The sequence below is a fragment of the Capra hircus genome, chromosome 10, assembly GCF_001704415.2.
Source record: "Capra hircus breed San Clemente chromosome 10, ASM170441v1, whole genome shotgun sequence".
Classification (NCBI taxonomy): Eukaryota; Metazoa; Chordata; class Mammalia; order Artiodactyla; family Bovidae; genus Capra; species Capra hircus.
The window spans coordinates 37923277-37944217 of record NC_030817.1 but is presented as its reverse complement, the minus strand read 5'-3'; the positions used below and the strand labels follow the sequence as shown (position 1 = coordinate 37944217).

Below are 20941 nucleotides of genomic sequence, written 5' to 3'. Positions count from 1 at the left end.
GCGGTTGGATGGGAGGAGGTAGGTGGGGCTCCCATAGCAGCACGCAGAAACCCGGTAGTTACAGACTGGTCCTACCGAGCACCCCCCATCCCGGCCTTCCCGCTGCCTGCCCCCAGCTTTTCCTCCTAGGATAATATTCCCCAGTTGGGAGGCCTTGGGGAGGGGCAGAAGGCGCCGGAGGGCCAGGAATCCAGGAGTCTAAGGACTCCCCTCTCGGGGTCGCGCTAGGTGGGAGGTGGGGGGGGGGGCGGGGCGGGGAACAGACGTGGGCAGGTGAGCCCCTGCAGGGACAGGCGTGGAGACACGTGCAGGATTTATCCTCAGTCCATCCTCAGGAGTCGGAAGCCCTGCCCTCGGGCCGCCACTTCGCGTCTTCGGGGAGCACACAGGCTGGAAGCCCGTCCCCCTCCTCTCCGTGGGGCGGGGTGGGAGGTAGACCCCTTTAGGTAGCGGAACCCCGCCTCTCCCTTGTTACCGACGAGCCCCGCCCCCTCTCGCCGCCCGGCGGAGCTCCGCCCCCTCCCCGCCCCCCGCCCGGCCACCACTCTCCCCTAGCTCAGTCTGGCCGGCCCCATGTTACTGAGCGGAGCTCCTCCGGCCGGCTCCGGCCCGGGGCCGCGGGCGCAGGGGAGCGCTGGGAGCGGCCCGGCAGGATCGCGCCGCGGCGCCGGGGGTGCAGGAGCGGGCCCAGGAGGGGGCGGCAGCGGCGGAGTGGCCAAGTGGCTCCGGGAGCATCTGGGCTTCCGCGGGGGGGGCGGCGGCGGCGGCGGCGGCGGAGGTGGGGGCAAGCCGGCGCCCCCTGAGCCGGACTACCGGCCCCCCGCACCTTCCCCGGCGGCGCCCCCCGCACCTCCCCCGGACATTTTGGCTGCCTACCGGCTGCAGAGGGAGCGTGACTTCGAAGACCCCTACTCCGGGGGGCCGTCCGGCACCGCTGCCCTAGCCACCCCCGCCGCCCCCGGCCCCACGCCGCCCCCGCGCCACGGCTCGCCCCCCCACCGCCTTATTCGGGTCGAGACCCCTGGCCCCCCAGCTCCTCCGCCTGAGGAACGAATCTCTGGACACCCCGCCAGCAGCGACAGGGTGAGTGCCACGCCGGGCAGGGGGCGGCCAGAAGGAGAGGTGGTCGGAGGTCTGAGGCTTACGAGAGGGACAAAGGTGGACTGACCGGGGCCGGGCCCCTCAGTGTCACGGTTCCTGGAGGACACGATCTTAGTCTGTGACCCCGGGGCTCGGAGACTTCATCCACCTTTGTTCAGATTCTCGACCTTCTGATTTGGGACGTGCGCCCCAAACTCTGCTGCTTTCCCTTATTATCGCCCCGGAACTAGTGACCCTCCCCCTCCCAGATTCTGCTCTCCTCATCTCAGCCCCCGGAGCCTAATCAGGGAGCCTTTTTCTAACGGGATTTGAGCCCCGCTTCTCCCCAGTTTATGGCCTTTCAAACCTCCGGGAGCAGCAGCTCACTGCCCTTTGATCTCTGACCCCTCCCCCTGACCCCCCCCCCGACCCCCCCAGGGCAGAGTGAGCACAAAGCTTCTTCCCACCTTCTGTTAGCATCTTTGCAGGTGCTAAAGCGCCAGGAAGGAGGTGAAGGCTGGTTTTCTCCCGGACACAGCAAGAGCTGGCTTTTGCCTTAACCCGTGGTGCTGGAGACGAGTGGTCTGTTGAGCAGGGTAGACTGTTGTTCTTAGCAAGCCAGAACCAGCAGTATGCATCTCTTCACCAAGGATGCTGACCACTGAGGTACAGGCAGGGCCACTCCTGCTCTCCTTCCCTATTTCCTCAGGTATGGGGACAGTCGGGCTTTCCTGGTGGCTCAGTGGTAAAGAATCCATCTACTAATGCAGGAGGCGCAAGTTTGATCCCTGGGTCGGGAACATCCCCTGGAGAAGGAAATGGCAATCTACTCCAGTATTCTTGCCTGGGAAATCCCATGGACAGAGGAGCCTGGTGGGCTGCAGTCCATGGGGTCATAGTCAGACACGACTTAGCAGCTAAACAACAGTGTGGGGACAGTCAGTGCTCAGAACCTGTTGCCCAGAAGGGACTAAGTAAGCAACTGAGCCTACTCCTTCTCTCTTCTTGGCCTTGTCCTCCTGGTGTCCATTCTAAGGATGGCTAGAGCTTTTCATGGATCTTCAAGCTTAGGGTTCTCACCATTCTCAAGAACATGCATTGTGGCTCAAAGCCCTAGGTAGAGCCCAACCCCAGTGTGGCCTGAGAGCTGAAAGCTATCCTCAGGCCCCCTGTGGCCCTAAATTCTAGGAAGGTGACTCTGTGGGTGGCCCTGGCTCTGTTGTCCCTCTTCACTGACCTCTGGGAGCTTATTCTGGGGCTTACTCCCCTCTCCTCAGCAGAGAACACTGTTTTTGATTGGAGAGCAAAGTTACTGTCTGAATCCAATGGCTCCAGTATTGAGGTTTTCAGCTGAAAGTGTGATGCTGTTCTGCCCAATTTCTTGGGTAAGAGAGATGTGTCGGGGTCAGAGAGAAGCCTCAGGAATGTGAGTTATTTTTCCCTGAGTTCCTGCCATGGGGCACGGCTGCCCATCCTGCCCATTCTGCAGACCCTTCACCTGCAGAAGGCGGCTGTGCTGTCCCCACGTGTCCTTAGGTTCCTCTTCTTCCTAATTTTCCCTGTGGTGGTGGTGGCAGCAGTGGCTTTGTTCTTACTATTGACCAGTTAGTCTCCTCCTCCCTGACCATTGCCTGTGGGCATGTGGGCCTGGACTGTCCCTGGCCCTCTTCCTCTCTGCATCCTCTTGGAATGGCATAACAGGCTGCCCACCAAGCCATGGGCTCCTCCAGGACGAGGACCATGTCCTCATATTATGTCTCACAAGTGCCTGACACAGAATTTGGGATAAAGAGGGGTGGGGCATAAATAAGTCCTGAGTGGTGACTGTCCATTGCCATAGTGACCTGAGGGTGAGCAATTCCCCTAACTAAAGCTCCTCGTGTCCATATTCTCACAGAGACCCCAAGAAGGGGCTGTGCCCACACAACCGTGTGGAAACCCACAGCCTCTTCTCACCGAGGGCATCCATCCTTCCCCTAGTCGGCTCTGTGATCTGTGGGCTGTTCAGACCTTGTGGGCTAAGCGGTGTCTGATTCCTTTGTCAGTTGTGGGGACAGAAATGAAATGGAGCACTCAGTGGTTTAGTGGATGTGTGAGAAAGACCCAGGAAGCTATCTGAGCTGGCCCCAGGGCAGGGATGCTGACCTGGGGGTGCCCCCCCTCCCCGCGCTTTTCAGAGAGAGCAGCTCCACTCCCTCAGGAACAGAGTTTGGATCTTCTTAGGAAGAGCCCAGACTGCGCACCTGAGCCCCTTACCCTAAACCCAGGTGTCGGCCCATGCTTGCAGAGCTTGCACAGAGTTGTGGCTTCTAGATAGTGAGCCAGCCTGACCCCCTGAGCCCCTGCTCAGCCAGTGTTTCTGTTCTGCGTGGCTGCTTTCTCCTTAGTCTCTGTCCCCCCCCACCCCCACCCTTAGCCCTGCAGGTCCCCTTGGCCTGTTGCTTTTGGGTTACTTCCTGAGGTGCAACGAAGCTGGGCCCCAGGTTTTGCCTTGGGCTGGCTCATTTCTCTCCTGCAGCCCAGCAGCTGGTGCTGGGTGGGTCAGAACCCTCTGAGAGAGGCTGGATCATGAGGTTTGATGAAATGGGTGGAAATGCTTCTGTGATGAGCCAGAGAGATTGAAGAGGAATGAGCCCAGTGGATGTGGGGGCAGGAGAGAATAGGCCTTCAGACAGAACCCTGAGAGGCCTGGGGGCTCAAGACCATTAGCCTTCTCCCCATGCAGGGCTCTGGCTGCTGGCCCACCCTGAGACCCATGGCTGCAGTTGGCAGGGGTGCGCGGGTGGCCATCTGGGCAGGCCTGGCAGGGCAGGTGTGGGAGCAGCAGGAGCCGCGCCCTGCACCAGGCAGGTGGGGCCTCACCATCTGGCTGCAGGAAGGCTCCCTCTTGGTGCTGGGCCCTGTCTGGCCATCAGGCTGTGCTCTGGCAGAGGGGCTAGAGAGCTATACCTTCCCTTGCTTTGCTCCCTTTTCTCAGACTTTCAACAGGAAAAACCTGATCTAATTAGCAAAGGGGGCTGGGGATGGGAGAGGGGCCCTGATTAGATGAAGCTTTGAGTTGCCTCTGACCATCTGCACAGTGTGTCTTTTGCCTCCATCATGCCAAGATACGTGTGAGAGAGACGGACAGAGATAGAGAATGAGTGAGTGTGAGAGCAAAACAGAGAGAGGTGATGTGAGCAATAAGACAGGCACCTTGTGTGAACTGAAACTAAAGTTCTTGTTCCTAGCTCAAAGAGGGGCCTCTAGGGTTCACGAACCTCCAGAAATAGTGTGCAGATATTTGGGTGAGCATTTTCCTGCGAAAAGGCTCACAGCTCTTGGATTCTCATTGGTGTTCACAGGGCCCAAAGTATTAAGAACTTTGAAAAACAGATGCTATACCTCATAGATGGTTTTCATGTGGACTTCGATCCCCTCCAGGCCCAATCTGGAAATGAGTGAACAGATAGGCAGGAGGAAGGAAGTGAAGGATACATTCTGGGTGCCAGAAGATGAACAAGCTATGCCTGCCCTGGGGTTAGGAGGGCAGGTAGGGGCCCTCCCTTGGCCGGTGTTTATGGAGTGTTTGAGTATCATTAAATGACACTGGCCCAAGCACCGCCTGGGAGGCTGAGGTTTGCCTTTTTTGGATTTGTTTGCTTTAATTTTCCTTCTTATGACTTGCACAGAATCTGGAGGTCTGATCTGTTTACCTTACACCTGTCCTCATGTTCCCCGTAATGGAGGAAAAGAGAAGGGTCCGGGTCAAGGGACCTCTGTGGACTGGTTAGACCTCTGAACCTGCTGCGGCCCGGGCTGGTCATCTGTGCTGCTGTTGGTCTCCCTGCCGTTGGTGCATCGAGGAGGGCCGAGGCCCGCGGTGACTGTGGGATGGTGTGACAGGCCTGTCCACTCTCTTCACTACCGCCTCCTCACGCTGCGACACTCCCTCCTTTGGAAGACACCTGTGGCTTGTTGGCAGTGACTCAGTGACACCACAGCCCTGGTGCTTTCCCTTTGGGAGCCAGGAACAGGCAGGAGCCTGTGACCAGAATGGGAGCAGCTGGCTGGGGTCCCGGGCTTGGAGGGGTACCTGGAGCCAACACCAGCTGCCCTGGAGAACCAGTGTGGTATGATAGGAGAGCGGAGAAGGGGCCCAGACGCTGCATACAGTGAGCCTGTCATGCTTCCAGAGCCTGGGGCCCAGCGGTGTAGCTTCATAGCGCTTCAAGGCGCCTGTCTCTTTTGGAGCTTGTTTTTTGTGTGTGTCACTGTGAGCTCCTGAAGGATCCCGAAATTTGTTCTTTCCGTATCTAACAATGTAATCATGGACGTTTACTGAGCCTCTATCTTGTATCTAGCACTGTTTGAAGCAGCTCACGTATATTAGACAGTTGATCCTCACAACAGCCCTATAAGGACAAGTCTGGTCTGTTATTATTCCAGCATTACAAATAGGGAGACCAGGAATGTTGAGTCACGCTCACTTGGTTTCACAGCTAGTTAGGAAAGCTCAAGTTCCCACTGGGGCAGCCTAATTTCAGACTGACCCAGCATCTTGCATGGGACCTTTGCACCTGCTTCAAGGAACCCTGCAGAGAGAGGAAGTGTCACTAAGCAGTTGCTAATGAACAAGGGGAAGGAGACTCTTAAAGAAGGAATGAGGATTGCATTCTATGCTGAGTTCACAATTTCCTGAATGCTGAAGGCCAGCACTTGCCCCTGAATCCCAAAGTGGCCTCAGACAGACCTTTGTCTTACAAAGGTTAGTAGCAAGGGTTAGTTAGTACATGTCTGTGATATTTGAATGTTTTACTGGCATGGCATTGCTTTGTGGTTAGAAAAGGATAATAACAAATTTGCTTCATGTGAGGGCATTTCCCTGGCAGATAATATTAGGAAGGGCATTCCGGTAAGTGGGAACAGAAAGTGCAAAAAGTTTGATCTTTAGGAAGGTAAATATCAGTAGTACACCATTTCCGAAACTGACAGATTTTCAGTGGTAAAAGGATTTCATGGTTAAAATAGTTTGGAGAAATGCTGAATTAGACAAAATTAGTTTATTCTTTTGACTGTAGGACTTCTCATAGCCTTTAACATGCTAAGGTGTATTTTACATCTACAAGTAGAGGAGGGAAGATGCTACATTTCCCAATTCTTCTGGAAAATCTATGGCAAGGCACTGAGAGTCAGGAGACCTGGGTCTCTGACTTTCTTGTCTCCACTGCTGCAAACTGTGCTCCTTGGACAAGCCTGGACTCTGGGGCCCCAATGCCTGTGTACAAGAGATTATCATCAGGGCTAAGACTGATGGAGCACTGGACTCCATGCCAGCCTCTGGGCCAAAGACTTTTTGTATTCATTGTCCTCTACCTAATCCTGTGAGACAGATACTAATACCATCCCCATTCCACAGATGAAAAGACCAGAGGCTTCCAGACATTAAATGTAAATGAAAGAAATAGAGGAAAGGGACAGTGGTAGACTTTGAAGACATTACACAGCCCAAATCCTGTGACATATGTTCCCCCTTGCTCCCCTGGCCTTAAGAACCCCGTGGATTGGCTCAGGAATTCCTAGCAGGGTCCAGCTGCAGAGTGGGAGGGTGGAACCAGATGGTGGGCCTGCCAGCTCCCTCAGGAGAGGCCTGGGCAGGAAGGAAAGGCAGAGCCAGACAGCTACTTTGGGAGGGACACTGCCCAACTGAACAGGCGCAAGAGCAGGGTCTTAGAGCCACCCTGCCAGATGGCAGGAAGGGAAGGAGACCTGGTTGGCAGGGGGCCCTCTGGGCAGCAGCTACTTATCTATTAGTTTGGAAATATTTCAGCATTTCAGCAGCGTTCCAACTACCAGAGAGTTTGCCTAAATAATCAGCCCTGTTTTAGGTGCCTTCCCTGTCCGTTCCTTCCCTCTGTCCTTGAGCCAAAAGCTTTGATCCCCATCAAATATCCATTCTCCTGACTGGCTGCTCCCACAGCAGCCCCTACTGGTTAGTCAGTTAGGATGAATGGGGGACTGAGACTTGGTGTCTCTCCAAAAGATGGAGTCTGGGGAGCAGGAGGCCTTTTGAGCATCCAGAATGTGCACTGAGCAGTTACTGTGTACCAGGCCGACACCGCAAACCACAGAGAGCACATCAGAGTCGGGTTCAGTGCAGTTAAGGCGCTCAGTCGTGTCCGACTCTTTGCGACCCCATGAATCGCAGCACGCCAGGCCTCCCTGTCTATCACCAACTCCCAGAGTTCACTCAGATTCATGTCCATCGAGTCAATGATGCCACCCAGCCATCTCATCCTCTGTCGTCCCCTTCTCCTCCTGCCCCCAATCCCTCCCAGCATCAAAGTCTTTTCCAATGAGTCAACTCTTTGCTTGAGGTGGCCAAAGTACTGGAGTTTCCGTTTCAGCATCATTCCTTCCAGAGAAATCCCAGAGCTGATTTCCTTCAGGATGGACTGGTTGGATCTCCTTGCAGTCCAAGGGACCCTCAAGAGTCTTCTCCAACACCACAGTTCAAAAGCATCAATTCTTCAGCGCTCAGCTTTCTTCACAGCCCAACTCTCGCATCCATACATGACTACTGGAAAAACTATAGCCTTGACTAAACGGACTAATCAGAGTTGGGTAGAGGGCCCATAAAGTAAGTCGTGGTGGAGCAAAGGTGTCAGAAGCCGGCAGAGGCAGCTTTTCCACACCTGAATGGTTTGCCTCCTCGCGTGACCTGGAAGCCACTGGGAAAGCAGGTCTGGTCTCTGGTGGGGGTCCCCCATGTCCCGGGTAGGTGCTTGTCCTGCCAACCTCCCAGCAGGCATCTCTGCTGCTGTTCCTGATCCCGGCCCTGTGGGTGGCTTTTCTGGGCACCTCCGCCTAGGGTGAGGGCCGGCGCTTCCTGGAGCAGGTGTAGAGCCAGGAATGGAACAGAGGAGCCATTGAGCTGCCCACAAAGCTGCCACCTGGGTGCCCGTGGGCCCTGCGGGCTGGTGCTGTGGAGGCCCACGCCAGCCTGGGAGGGGTCACAGCACCTGGCCCAGGCTCTGGTGGGAAGGGCCAGCCTGCAACTCTGACTGATCTTGGAAAGCCAGGGCATGGGGGGCTCCGTGGAGTTGGGGAAGAGGGGCCTGGGTTTGGGCCAGGTGCTCCTGCTCCCAGAGCAGCTTTTGGGGACTCATACCTTCTGTCTGACTCCTCACCCAGACTCCTGCTTCCTCTTCTGAATGAACAAGGAAAAGTGCTTCCTTTGTCCTTTCTTCCTTCCTGTTTATATGAACTGTTTCAACACATAATTACTGAGCACTTTAGACATTGGGAATATAGCAGTAAACATGATTCCTGCCCTCAGGAAGTTCACAGTCAGCAAGAAGACAGATGAGAGGACAAGTCTGTACTAGACAATGTGATGATAGCCCAGCAAAGAGCCCCTAACCAGACCTGGGGGGAGACTGACTGGAAGGCTTTCTAAAGAGAAATAAGCTGATCCAGGTAATTGGCAAGCCTTAGAGATAAAAAAGAGATTATAGAGCTTTCAGGACTTCCCTGGTGGCTCAGATGTTAAAGTGTCTGCCTGGAATGCAGGAGACCAGGGTTCCATCCCTGGGTTGGGAAGATCCCCTGGAGAAGGAAATGGCAACCCACTCCAGTACTCTTGCCTGGAGAATCCCATGGAGGGAGGAGCCTGGTAGGCTACAGTCCATGGGGTCACAAAGAGTCGGACAGGACTGAGCGACTTCACTCACTCACTTCACTATAGAGCTTTCAGGTAAGGAAGTGACCTGAAACTTCAGGGAGGGAGAGAGAACCCATAGAGGGAAGTGGAATCTTTACATTTCTTTAACTTTGGACTTTTATTTTTGGTACTGGAGAGCCATTGCAAGGTTTGTTGATTCACTTACTGTTGAGTAGCTGCCACGTGTGAACATGAGGCTAGGTGCCAGCTCGGGTGGGTACCCAGTGGGCTGGCCTCAGAGCCCCTTGGTTGAGTGGGTGGGACTGTAGGTGCCTATTGGCCCGGGATGAAGCAGCTTGGGGTGGGAGTGGATGTCTTTTCTCAACTTGTTGGAGGAAGGACGACTAGGAGTAGAGGCTCTGAGGGGAGCTAGGCAGTGAAATAGAAGAAACACTTGTTTTTTTGGCCACACCATGTGCTTTGCAGGATCTTAGTTCCCCAACCAGAGATGGAACTTGTGCCCCCTGCATTGGAAGCGCAGAGTCTTAAACACTGGACCACCAGGGGAGTCCCTAGAAGAAACATTTTTCTAGTGCCTGCTGTGGACCAGGTGCTTATTGGAGCTGGAGAGAGAAAAATGACAAAGAGCTCAGGTTACAGGATGAGCTGGTGGAAGTGATAGGATGATCTGAGATGTGGGCCTTAAGGGCATGCAGAGATACAATGGAGATAAAGGAGTTGGGGGTCTTGACTGGAACGAGGTGAAACAAATGGGAGCTGAAGAACTGAAGGATGAGAGTTCAGCTAGGAGCTGTTGGGATGCATGTCAGAGACCCCTGGAGGGGCCTGTGGGAGTGCTGCTGCTGCTGCTAAGTCGCTTCAGTCGTGTCCGACTCTGTGTGACCCCTTAGAGGCAGGAACCTGCAGAAAGGGGTGTTTGAAGTGGGAAGTTTTCTTTCTTCATTCCGCCTTGCTAGGGGTCTCAGATCCTATTACCCAGGCCAGGGTGGTCATCCCCACAGCCCCCCTGCCCAGCCGGCTCCCAGAGTTCTGATCTGTACCAGAAGGAAAGTCTAGAAGAATTGGGGAGAGGCAGGAGCAGCCCCTCCCCTAGGCCGCAGGCCTCACAGCTGCCTCTTGTCAATGCCTGGCATCCCGGTGTGCAGTGCTCCCCCGGGGCTGGGTGTGCAATGCTCCCACGGGGCTGTTGTCACAGGGCCGACTGGACTCTGTGTCTGCCTCAGCGGATCCCCCCGCCCCAGCCTGTGCCCAGCTTGGAGAAAGGCTCCATTGTCCTCAATGAGCCCCGCCCCAGCACCTTAAGCTCTTCCACAGGGTGTGTGGTTTGCAGTTCACTCTGCCTTGACTGGAGGCAGGAACAGAGGGGTGGCCATGAGCCGCTTGTGTGAGAGAAAGGGGGCAGCCTAAGTATGGAGGGCCAAGGCCAGGGCTGTCCTATCCGTGCCCTCCAAGAGCCCAGAGGGGTTCCGCAAAGCCCAAATCATGGTTTTCTCAGAGCTGTCCTAAGGTGGTCTCTCTCCCAGGACAGCCAAGATGTCCATGGTAGCAGGTTGGCAGCATGATTTTGCACAAAGGGCACAGGTTCCAATCAATCCTGGTTCCTCCGCTTACCTGAAACAGACTTGGGTGTGTTGTTCCCTACCTGTCCTGAGCCTCCATTTCCAAAAAATGGGGATAATAATTCCCATATGGCATTGTGAAGGGTGTTGTGAGGATAAACCAGCGAACTGTGACATAAAGTCAGTGCTCAGCCCTTCCTTCCTTGATGTTCAGCAAATATTTTCAGCATCTGGGAGTGCAATGGTAGACATGAACCAAGCTAATCTCCTCGTTGCCTGCTGTTCCCTGCTTATTCTTAGGACACTCCCAACACCTTTATAAGCAGGTCTCTGAATTAATTCCCTCTGTTAGGTCATCTGGTCCTGCCTGGACTCTGAGGCAAACCTTAAGGCCCAGAGCCTTATCCTGGCCATCTTGCCTAGGGGATGGCCCAGAGGCACACAATTAAGAGAAAAGGAAGATGGCCCATTCTGTGGGCAGCCTAGTGGGGGACCCCGGAAAGGAAGAGCCAGAGCTTGTCCCCATCCAAGCTCCTGGGCAGCCAGGACTCTTGCTCCCATGGACAGAGCAACCGGGGAGAGGCAGAGCTGTCTCTCAGATGTCTGAAGCCTGCTCCCCTCACTCGCTTCCCACAGTTAGCAATTCTAGAAGACTATGCGGACCCTTTTGATGTTCAGGAGACTGGCGAAGGCCCAATAGGTGCTTCAGGAGCCCCAGAGAAGGTCCCTGAAAATGATGGCTACATGGAACCCTATGAGGCACAAAAGATGATGGCCGGTAAGTGATGGAGTTGGGGTTGGCAGCAGGGTGGGGGACACTCCCTGAGGCCTGAGTATTCGCAGAACAGGCTCTGGGACCCACAAGTGTAAGGACTGATTTCTTGGTCCCAAGAAAATAGGGAGAAAGCCTTTGCTGGGTCCTTAGGGAGGGTGGTGGCCATTGCCTTCAATATAGTCATTTTGGAGGAGCTGGGACTTACGAAGCCTAAGACCTAAGGCACTGGAGAAGGTCATACAACCAAAGGTCAGACAGTAGAAGCATTTGGGATAGTCAGGAAGGGCAGGCTAGTGGTATGGGCTGGGCTGGGGGTCACTGATCCCAAGAAGAGAATCACTAGCTTTAGGGAAGGTGATGGGGTCAAAATGATGGGGTGCTGAAGTGAACACCTTTGTGGCAACTGGAAACACATAACTAGACATGCAGATGCAGCACCCAGGAGAAGTGGGTACATAGTTCAAGGAGTGAGGGCAGGGAGAAATGAATAAGACCTGGCCCTGGGGAACAGAGGTCGAGAAAGCATACAGGAAAAGGGACCAACGGGGAGGATGTGGTGAATCAGTGTAAGCCAAGGCCCCAGGACAGGGTGAAAAGAAGGTTTGTTCAGGGGCAAATAATCTTAGTGCTAGGCATACAGCTAAGCCTAGCTAAGAGCTAAGAGGGGCAGTAAAGGATTGCAAAGGCTCGAATGAGGCATTTGAACTTGCTCCAAAGTGGGGAGGGGAGCCATTATGTATTCTTGAGCAAAAAAGAAACAGGATGAATATGGCATTTTAAGAGGATTACTGAGGCTTTGGTGTACAGAACAGGCTAGAAGAACTGGGCATCAGGAAGATGAGTTATTAGGCTATTGTGGAAATTGTTGAGGCTTTAAGAGACCAATAATTAACACCTCTTTCTTCCCCTCTGGGCTTGGAAATAACTGAGAAACAGGATTAAGGAAACAGACAGATGGAGATAGCAATGTCAGCTTTATTACTGATAAAGTTGATTGGAGAACATTACTTAGCTATGTCACTACAATGGGCTTCTTAGTACTTCACCACAGAATTAAACTTGCCCACTCAGGCTTGGGCAACACAGGACAACTGTAGGCCCCTGCGTGGGGGCAGGAAGAGAAAGAACCAGAATGTTCTCTCTCTGTAAGCAGACAGATGTGGGAAAGAAAGGAAGCATCCACTGTCCAATCAGATAAGCTGCTCTCCCTCCCTGGGTGAGGTGGGTGAAGGGGCAGAGAGAAGTGGGGAGTGTTATTCCATGGAGACCATGAAACATGAGCCTGTAGAATGGAGGTTCACCCTAGCCGTAATCTAGGTGAGGAGACCTGGCCCTGTGAAATGGAGGTCAAGATAAAGTGTCAGAGGGAAAGGGGTCGTGGAGAGTTGAGAGTGGAGAGTCAGAAGGTGTTGGCACTGAACATGTGGGATTCAGAGAATGAAGAGGGGCCAGGACCAAGGAGAGCAGTGTAATTGCCAGCAATGGAGAAAATGAGAGGGTGGCTACTGTATTTAGATCAAGGGGGTGTGGATACCTGGGAGGTATAGGAGTGCCCTGGAATTGTATGAGAAAATTTGCACATTTTTCTTGGGGAGTAGCTCCATAATTTTTATCAAATTTTCATTGGGGTCAGTGATCCCTAAAAGAGGATCACAGAACAGACTAGAACTTTGGAAGAAAGCAGTGAAATTGACTCATCCAAGGGGACAGTTTCAAGGAGGAGGAGGTCAGCAGTGCCTGAACTACAAAGAAGGATTTTCTGACTGTGAGATGACAAAACTTGGGGCGCAAAGAAATAAATGGATCTGGGTAGCAAGGAGGAAATGGACTCTGCCTCAGTTTCCGAAACGAGTAAGCCTCAGCAACCCACTCCTTGCTGGCCATTACAGGATCTCTTTTCAGTCTTTCCCTTTGGTGCTTCTCTGCCCCTGCCTCCGTGGGGTCCCATGCTGTTGGAACCCCAGGGGTGTTTTGAGGGGCCTCTGGTCTCCCCGCAGAGTCAGCAGCCTCCCCTCTGAAGTCTTGTAGCTGGAGGGTGCTGCCTGCCAGGGGAGCTAAGCCAGGCACCCAGGACTGCTCACACCTCCCCTCCTGCCTTGCCCTGGCAGAGATCCGGGGCTCCAAGGAGACAGCAGCTCAGCCCCTGCCTCTGTATGACACACCCTATGAGCCAGAGGAGGAGGGGGCCACCCCAGAGGGTGAGGGGGCCCCCTGGCCCCGGGAGTCCCGCCTGCCAGAGGATGATGAGAGGCCCCCCGAGGAGTATGACCAGCCCTGGGAGTGGAAGAAGGAGCGGATTTCCAAAGCCTTTGCAGGTGAGTCCTGGGTGGAGAGAGCAGCTCTGCTGGGGCCTCGGAGCAGCTTTCCAGGCTCAGGGGAATGGGAGGACTGGGTCCTGGGGATGGAAGTGATGAGTCGGGCACTGTGAATATGTTCCTGCATCACCACCTCTCAGGCCCCCATCTTTTAGGAGGCAGGATAGACTTAAAAGTAAAGAAATCCCAAACAAAATGCTCAAATGTGTGACCTGTGTTAAAGACTTACATTTAACAAAACAAAACACAGAGTGTGTGCGTGGATGATGCAAGAGCCTGGATCCTTGATTCAATGAGAACATCAAGGACTTAGTACCGGTAGACCTCATTCCTGTTTCTGTGTCCTCCTCAACCCTCCCTGGGCAAGGGGCTCATCCTGGAGCTGCACTCGGCTCTCCGCTCTGTCCCCCCAACCCTGGCAGTCAGACTGAGAAACCACAGCTTTCTCATTTGTTTCCTGTAAAGCATGCACCACTGAGGATGGGCCATTTATCTCCAGGAGTCTCCTTGGAGAATCAATACTGTTTGGATTGCTTAATGGGAAAATCTATGCTCGTCATTAGGAAACCTCGTTAGCAGTCCTGCAGCCGCCAGTGGCATGGCTCTGCTAATTGTCAAGGCTCAGGATTGAGAGTGTGGGGGGTAAATTTCAATAAAACATCTGCCCCCGTGTCTGAGCTTTCCTGACACCCTGCGGCCAGGCTGTCTGGGTCTTGCTGCCCATGAGTTCCCAGGCTTCAGGTGAAAGGGAGAAGAGAGGCAAGGTGGGAGGTGCCAAGAGGCTGTGGGGGCGCCTGGGTATGGTGCTGGGTGGTGTGGACAGTCCTTTGTCCCACTTTTCCTTCCAGCCCAGTCCCTTTGGGCCCTGGAGGCTCGAGAGACGTCAAAAGGGACCTGTGGGGCTGGCAGAGCAAGGCCCTGTATTCTGCTGTTGTCACTGGAGCCTCCCACTGGAGCGGTCAGTGTGGCTCCATCCAGTCCCCTGAGAGTCCTCTTCTTCCCCCAGAAGCCGCCCCTGCCTCTGCTCCCTTTCCTTTCCAGGCTGTCCTATGTCCTGGCTCTGGTTTCGGTGTCTCAATCTCTGCCTCTCTCTGTCTCTGTCTCTGTCTGTCTCTCTTCTCCCGGCTGCTCCTGGCTCCAGTTGACATTAAGGTCATCAAAGACCTACCTTGGCCTCCGCCCGTGGGACAGCTGGACAGCAGCCCCTCCCTGCCCACCGGGGACAGGGACATCTCCGGTCCAGCCTCCCCCGTCCCCGAGCCCAGCCAGGAGGATGGCAGCGGTGGGTCCCGTGGGGGCTTCTGGCAGAGGGCCAGCCCATATGCCCCGTGGGATTGGGTGGGAGGAGCTGAGAGGTGGGGTGGAGTTCAGAGAGCCCAGGAAGAATGCCTCTGGCCCTGGAGGGAGAGGAAAGGGACAAAGGACATAGTCCTCCCTCCCCAAAGTCCTGAGAGGGGCCCCTTCCAGATATCTTTCCCACCAAGCCAGGTAAATCCACTCTTATAAATTCACCTTTTGGGGCACAGCTCTGCCTGACTGGATCCTTCAGCAGCACAAATAACCCTGAGGCTAGGTGATACTAGCACAGGAAGGACCTGACTCCTTAAAGGAGAGATCTGATTTGCACCTGGTGACTGGAGGCCTTGAAAGTGCTACTCAGAGAGAAAAAGAGCCCAAATGGGGAGAAAGAAGACACGGAACCCTTCATCTATGTTCAGTTTTATGCACAAGGGGCAGCCAGGGGTGGGCTTGCGGCTGTGCATACACACCCAGGCATGAGCACTTGTTTGTATATTCGCGCCTGTGTGTGAGTGGGCATTTTGTAAATACAGGCTGAGGGAGGGACTCTTGTCACCTGTGCATGCTGGCTTTACCCGTGTGGGCCGCCGGCTTCAGCCTTCCCTGGGCAGGGTGCCCAGGGTCTTGGAAGGGCTCTGGGGTCTGGGAGGGCACTGCTGCCTCTGCTGGGCTTCTGTCGGGGGCGGGGGGTGGCGCGGGGGAGCCTGTGGGCAGCGACCTTGGGGGCGGGGGCAGGCTGGTGGCTTTGGGCTTTTGGCAGGGTTAGCCTGTCAGGATGGCACCAAGGGAAATCAGATAATTGTTCTGGGATCGATAAGTCATTTCTACAGAATGGCTTGGCAGGGTGATTTGGAGAACCGTAATGAACTCTGAGGAGGAGAAAGAAACAATATTATCAGCGCTGAAGCCACCCTGAGGGGGATGGGATGAGGGAAGGCAGTCATCTCCTCCAGAGGGAGAGGCTTAAGTGGTTTCTCATGTCATTTCTCTTCCCCTCTCCTGCCACAGAATGGGGACCAAAAGGCCCTGTGTGCACGAGAGAGCTGAGCCCCACCCCCACCGAGGAACAGACCCCGGATACTGTCCCTAGAGCTAGTCAGGCTCATGAGCAGGCCCCGCCCTTGCAGAACATTCCTTTGTTCCCTTTTGGGTGGAAATGGGGATGGAGCATTGGGTAGTCTATAGGGCTCTACCTCTAGGGTCCTCAGAGTCTGTGACTGGTATGTTCCCCACAGCCCAGTTTGAAGGATCTGAGAAGAGCTGTCTGTCACCTGGCCGGGAGGAGAAGGGGCGCCTCCCTCCCCGACTCTCTGCAGGGAACCCCAAATCAGCCAAGCCCCTAAGCGTGGAGCCCAGCAGCCCCCTGGGGGAGTGGACAGACCCAGCACTGCCTCTGGAAAACCAGGTGTGAGTGTCTGTATCCAGTTGGGGACCCTCTCCTCCCTTCCCTTCCTGGCACTGACTTGCCTGCAGGGAACACTAAGAATGGGTGGGCCTGGACAGCCAGGGACCCAGCAGCGATGCCCCCCTTTCTTTCTCTTGTCCTCAGCTGGTATCACGGGGCCATCAGCCGAACAGATGCCGAGAACCTGCTCCGGCTGTGCAAAGAGGCCAGCTATCTGGTGCGCAACAGTGAGACCAGCAAGAACGACTTCTCCCTGTCCCTCAAGTGAGTGGGGCCTGCTGGCTGGGGGCTCTAGACAAGATGAGCCTGTCAGGATGAGTCCAAGGGGAAAGAGTGCAAGGACTACCGGCAGGACAGGAGGAGTCTCCATTCTCTCTCCTGTGCCCAGCCAGGCTGGAGAGAACTTCATCCCCTGTGAACACGTGCTGACTCTGGGCCAAGCCCGGGCACCTGAGGCTTGACTGAGGCTTAGCCTCTGCTCTCGAGGAGCTCGGAGTCCGTTGGGGAAAACAGTTAAGGTATTGAATCCAGCTTAGAAGTGTTCTGTCCCTTGCTAGCTCTGTGACCTGGAGACCCTTAACCTCTCTGGGCCTCAGGGGCAATAACGTATCTGCCTTATAGGGAAGGATTAAATGAAATAAGCACTTAGCATAGTGCTGAGTGCTTAATAAATTATCAGTGTCGTCATTATTAATGAAAGTCCAAGATGTTCTAGAAGTCAGGGGAAGAGATTGGAACTTTGCCTGTGGAACTCAACAGGGTGAGATGGAGGCTGAGTCCTGGGAAGAAAGTGGAATGTTGGACACAGAGCTGTTCTTGTTCACTCTGAGGAGGTGGGCAGAAGGTCTAGGGGCTGGCGGCTGACAACTGAGCTTTAAAGGGTCTTGAAAGAGGCAGGGGACTCAGGGCACCTCCTCCTCCTCAGCTTTCCACTCTGGGCACAGATATTTTACATAGACCAGCATCTGCCTCCCAGGTTCTACTGGCAGGGTGGCTAGTCTCCTTGGCGCCCAGGAGTTCTGTCTAGTAGAATCCCACATGGCAGCCTGTCAGAGCGCTGTGTCCATTCACATCTCCGATTGTTACTGGGCCACCTATACCACTTCCTACCATATTTCCTAGGGGGCATTAGAGTACAGGTATACTCCACTTCAAATATCCAATATATGGAAATTTGGGAGTATTGAACACACACATTTGAGGATAATTATTCAACTTCACTAAAAGATAATGGGGAAAAAATGCCAAACTAAAGTCAGATAACCTGAATTTCATTCTTGGTTTTCAGTAAAACTACCTGTGTGACCTTAGGCAAATCACTTAACCTCTCTGGACTTTCTACATTTGCAAAATATGTCCAATGGCTATCTCTTCGGTTTCTTCCAGCTTTTATGCTCAGGGGGTCTGTAAGTTATGAAAACAAAGGGACATTCAGGAAAAATTCATTTGTCAAAAATTTGATCTACATAACTTCAGAAAAGTGTATTGCTTTTAAAATTGTAGTCATGATTCCTAGAGAATCTACTAGGTGCCAAGCAGCATATACACCATCTCCAAACCAACTGCAATCTGCAAGATCAATCTCTTTTTATAGAAAGAAAACAGATTCAAAGAGGTATGTGATTTGCTCAAGGCGAACAGCAAATAAAGTGCCCAAAGCGGGCTCTGAACCCCCCTTAGGCTGACCCCACGAACCTCACTGTTCCATTACACAGTTCCACCCCCGTGAAGGCTCGTATGGTCCAAAGCACGGAGAGACATCAGGGTCTGGCTCCCAAACAGAGCAGAGTCTGGGCCCTGCCTTATCCCAAGGAGTGAAGGAGGGGGCTGGCCTGGACACTGCTCCAGCCCAGGCTGATCTGGGCCTGCCAGCATCTGTCTGCCAGAGTCTCGTTTGCATATAAATGGCTTCTCTGAAATACAATTATAGTTTCTCTTGTCTCTGTAATGGAAGGGCTTTCACTGGTAATTAAACAGCTTCCTCCAAAAGCCTGCCAGCCCTCTTGCTGTGGGCCAGCAAGTCCCACCCTGGTTCCCAGAGGGTCAGGCAAAGGCTCTGCTGTGTCCTAATGGATGCTTGGGACTTTGTCCCAGGAGGTCAGTTACCCACACGGAGGCAGAGCTCTCAGCTGCCAACTCAGTTCTTTGACAACTTGTTGCTCTCTTTGGCCAGACCTGTCCCTCAAGGAGAAGATATAAGGACAGTTTTCAGGAGAGGTAATCCCCCCAAGTGCACTGTGGGGAGGGGGCTGTCCCCTAACAGTGAGAGCACAGGGCCCACCTGCTGCCCACAGCCATGGGCTGCGCTTTGGGCACAGGAAGGACAGGGGAGGGTGACTACTCACTGCTTCTGCTCTCCATTGCCCCAGGGACTGTAACTTTTCTTAGGCCCTTTGCTCTATTCTCCCAGGCCTGCATGCTGTCCATTCAGCCTTATCTCACACCTGCAGATGAAAGATGGCCCCACACCCTGACACACACCCAGGCTTGAGGGCACTCCACCCTAAGCAAGAAGGGAAGGATGGATTTAAGGGCCTTTTTCTTCCCATCCCTTTTTTCTCTAGTTTCCCCATTCTCCGTGCTCTCTCACTGTAGGCCTAGTGCAATCCGTCCAGGCAGAGCCTTCTTTGTATGCAGATGGGAAACAAGTGGTTTGCCAGCCTCAACTCAAGGGTGGGGCCTCACGAAGAGCAGCCCCCTTGCCAGCCCTGCCTCTCACCAGCTTCTGAGCCCTACCCTTGTCCCTCCAGGGGCTCAGACCAGCAGAAGCAAGTCCTCAGGCTTCAGGGCTCTTCCAAGGATTGTTTCTCTGTTGCTTGTGTGTGCATTTTAGAGCTGGGGCCTGGCCAAGCAGGCTGGTGGTAGTTTGCACAGACGTTCTTGCTGGGAGCTGGCCAGAGCTCAGCAGCATGGTCTTCGTCTTGTGGGCAGGGCTGGGCACTAATGCTGATTTCCTGGATTGTGGTGGGGAGATGGGAGAAGCAGTGGAGCATGTCATCTCTGAGGGAGGGAATGAAGAGGCAGCCTAGTGATGATGTCATCTCAGGCAGAAGAGCTGGATAGATGAGGGGGCGTTGGGAGATTGGCCCAAGGCCTGGTTAGCAGGAGGGTGAAGGGATGTCCTCAGGACCAGGCAGTTGGGTGTTCCCAGATTTGGAGGGATGTCCAGAGCAGCTCACCCCCTCCTCAAATCATTGCAAGAGAGAATCCCAACCAAGATTCACTTGGTTGTGACTAGATGGTGGCATCTGGCCACCCACTGTCCTGCCAAGGGTGTCTGTTACTGAGCCAACAGGATCTCCCCCTATACGGGTGTTCTCCCCAACAGCTCAGGGAGGGGGAGGATAAACTGGCCCTAGCTAGGGGCCGGGAGAGACTGGATCCCAGGGTTGGGGGGTGCTGCCGATAGCTTGTTTCCACCTGCACACACCCCATACACTCACCACACACACATTCTTGGCACACCCAGTGCCCTCACCACAAAGTCAATGCCTGCTGCCGCCTACTCACAAAATCCCCTCCATGGCCTCCCGCCTGCCCTCCATCTCAGCGGCCTTGGAAGAACCACTGCCAGGGTGGGGGGTGGGGGGAGCGGGGGTGGGAAGGGTGGGTGCAGGGACTGGAGAGGGCCCTGGCTCAGCAGGGTCTCCCCTCCTCTTCCCAGGAGCAGTCAGGGTTTCATGCATATGAAGCTGTCCCGGACCAAGGAACACAAGTTCGTGCTGGGCCAGAACAGCCCGCCCTTCAGCAGCGTCCCAGAGATCGTGCACCACTATGCCAGCCGCAAGCTGCCCATCAAGGGCGCGGAGCACATGTCCCTGCTCTACCCCGTGGCCATCCGGACTCTGTAGGGGTGAAGCCTGGGCCTTGTGACAGATCTGGACCCAGCCCTGGGCGACCTCTCCCTCCTTTCTTCCCCTCTTCCAGGAATCAGTGGAAGCTGTGATATTCCTTAATTTATTCTAAAGGGGAAGGGCTACAGGGACCTTGGAATTAGAGGTGGTCGGGAGTTGAGGATTGAAGACTCCCTGGGGAGAAAGGATAGCCCCTGGAGGAAGGAGACTTCAGAATCACTGGTCTTCCGAGGGGTTTAAATCGACAGCTCCAGCCCCTTTCTTCCCCTCGGGCAGAGGTGGCGACCCCTTTCCCCGCCATCCTCTTCCCCCTGGGGTGGAAGGGTGAATGAGGGATGGAGCTGGACGCAGGCCAACGGGGCGCCCTGGCCATCTCTCCGCCTCCACTCCCAAACGACCGGCGGGGGTTCACCCAAAGTCTGGTGCAGGCCTTCGGGTAGACTGACCCCTGGGATGGAGACGGCATTGGGGGTGGGGAAGGAGGGGAAGGGCTCGGCCGCAGAGAACTTGTGCAGGCCCCGGGCCGCCCCGGCTCTGGGCCAGAGGCAATAAATAAACTCCGTCCTGCCAGGCACAGCCGCGTCCGCGCCTCCAGCGCCGCCGCCGCCCTCCGGGCCGACGGGGGAGGGAGCGGAGCGAGCACAGATTGTGTTTATAAATCAGCTCTGGAGCAGCAGGCACGGGGCGTCTGTGAAAAGCAGTTTCGAAGCATCAAGTTCCTTCCTTTGACGAGATGTCAAAACATCCCCCGGGGCCCCCACCCCCGCCCCGGCTCGCGTGAGGGGGCACCCGGATCCGGGCGGCCGCGCGGCGCCCCCTCCCCGCCGCCCGGACGAGTGCGGCTCCCTGAGAGCGCGTCTAATTTCCTGCCAACAGCCATTTGTCTGGGAGGAGGGGAGCCGCGGAGAGACAAAGAGGCAGCGCGCCAGGCGGGAGGGAGCGGGGCGGCCCTGCCACGCGGAAGCCGCGCGCCGGCGGAGGCGGGAAAGCT

General features: G+C 54.9%; 1 protein-coding gene across 5 annotated transcripts; it reads left to right on the top strand.

Annotated features, from left to right (window-relative positions):
- SHF (Src homology 2 domain containing F) lies at positions 564-20523 on the top strand. 5 transcript variants are annotated; one of them, XM_005685868.3, is made up of 7 exons: positions 564-1083; positions 10939-11080; positions 13186-13392; positions 14534-14674; positions 15927-16098; positions 16241-16360; positions 19761-20523. In XM_005685868.3, exons 1-7 carry the CDS (start codon positions 574-576, stop codon positions 19945-19947), a joined length of 1479 nt encoding a protein of 492 aa, XP_005685925.3. In that variant the 5' UTR covers positions 564-573; the 3' UTR covers positions 19948-20523. The 5 variants fall into 5 exon arrangements, with proteins under 5 accessions (XP_005685925.3, XP_017909636.1, XP_013822620.2 ...); XM_018054147.1 differs by lacking the exon at positions 19761-20523 and adding an exon at positions 17812-18020; XM_013967166.2 differs by lacking the exon at positions 14534-14674.

What these genes read in the sequence shown, in the direction of transcription:
- SHF (XM_005685868.3), top strand. Translation starts at nt 574, where the DNA reads ATGTTACTGAGCGGAGCTCCTCCGGCCGGCTCCGGCCCGGGGCCGCGG. An exon ending in ACCCCGCCAGCAGCGACAGG is followed by an intron (nt 1,084 to 10,938) that starts GTGAGTGCCACG and finishes CGCTTCCCACAG; the next exon opens with TTAGCAATTCTAGAAGACTA. An exon ending in GACTTCTCCCTGTCCCTCAA is followed by an intron (nt 16,361 to 19,760) that starts GTGAGTGGGGCC and finishes TCCTCTTCCCAG; the next exon opens with GAGCAGTCAGGGTTTCATGC.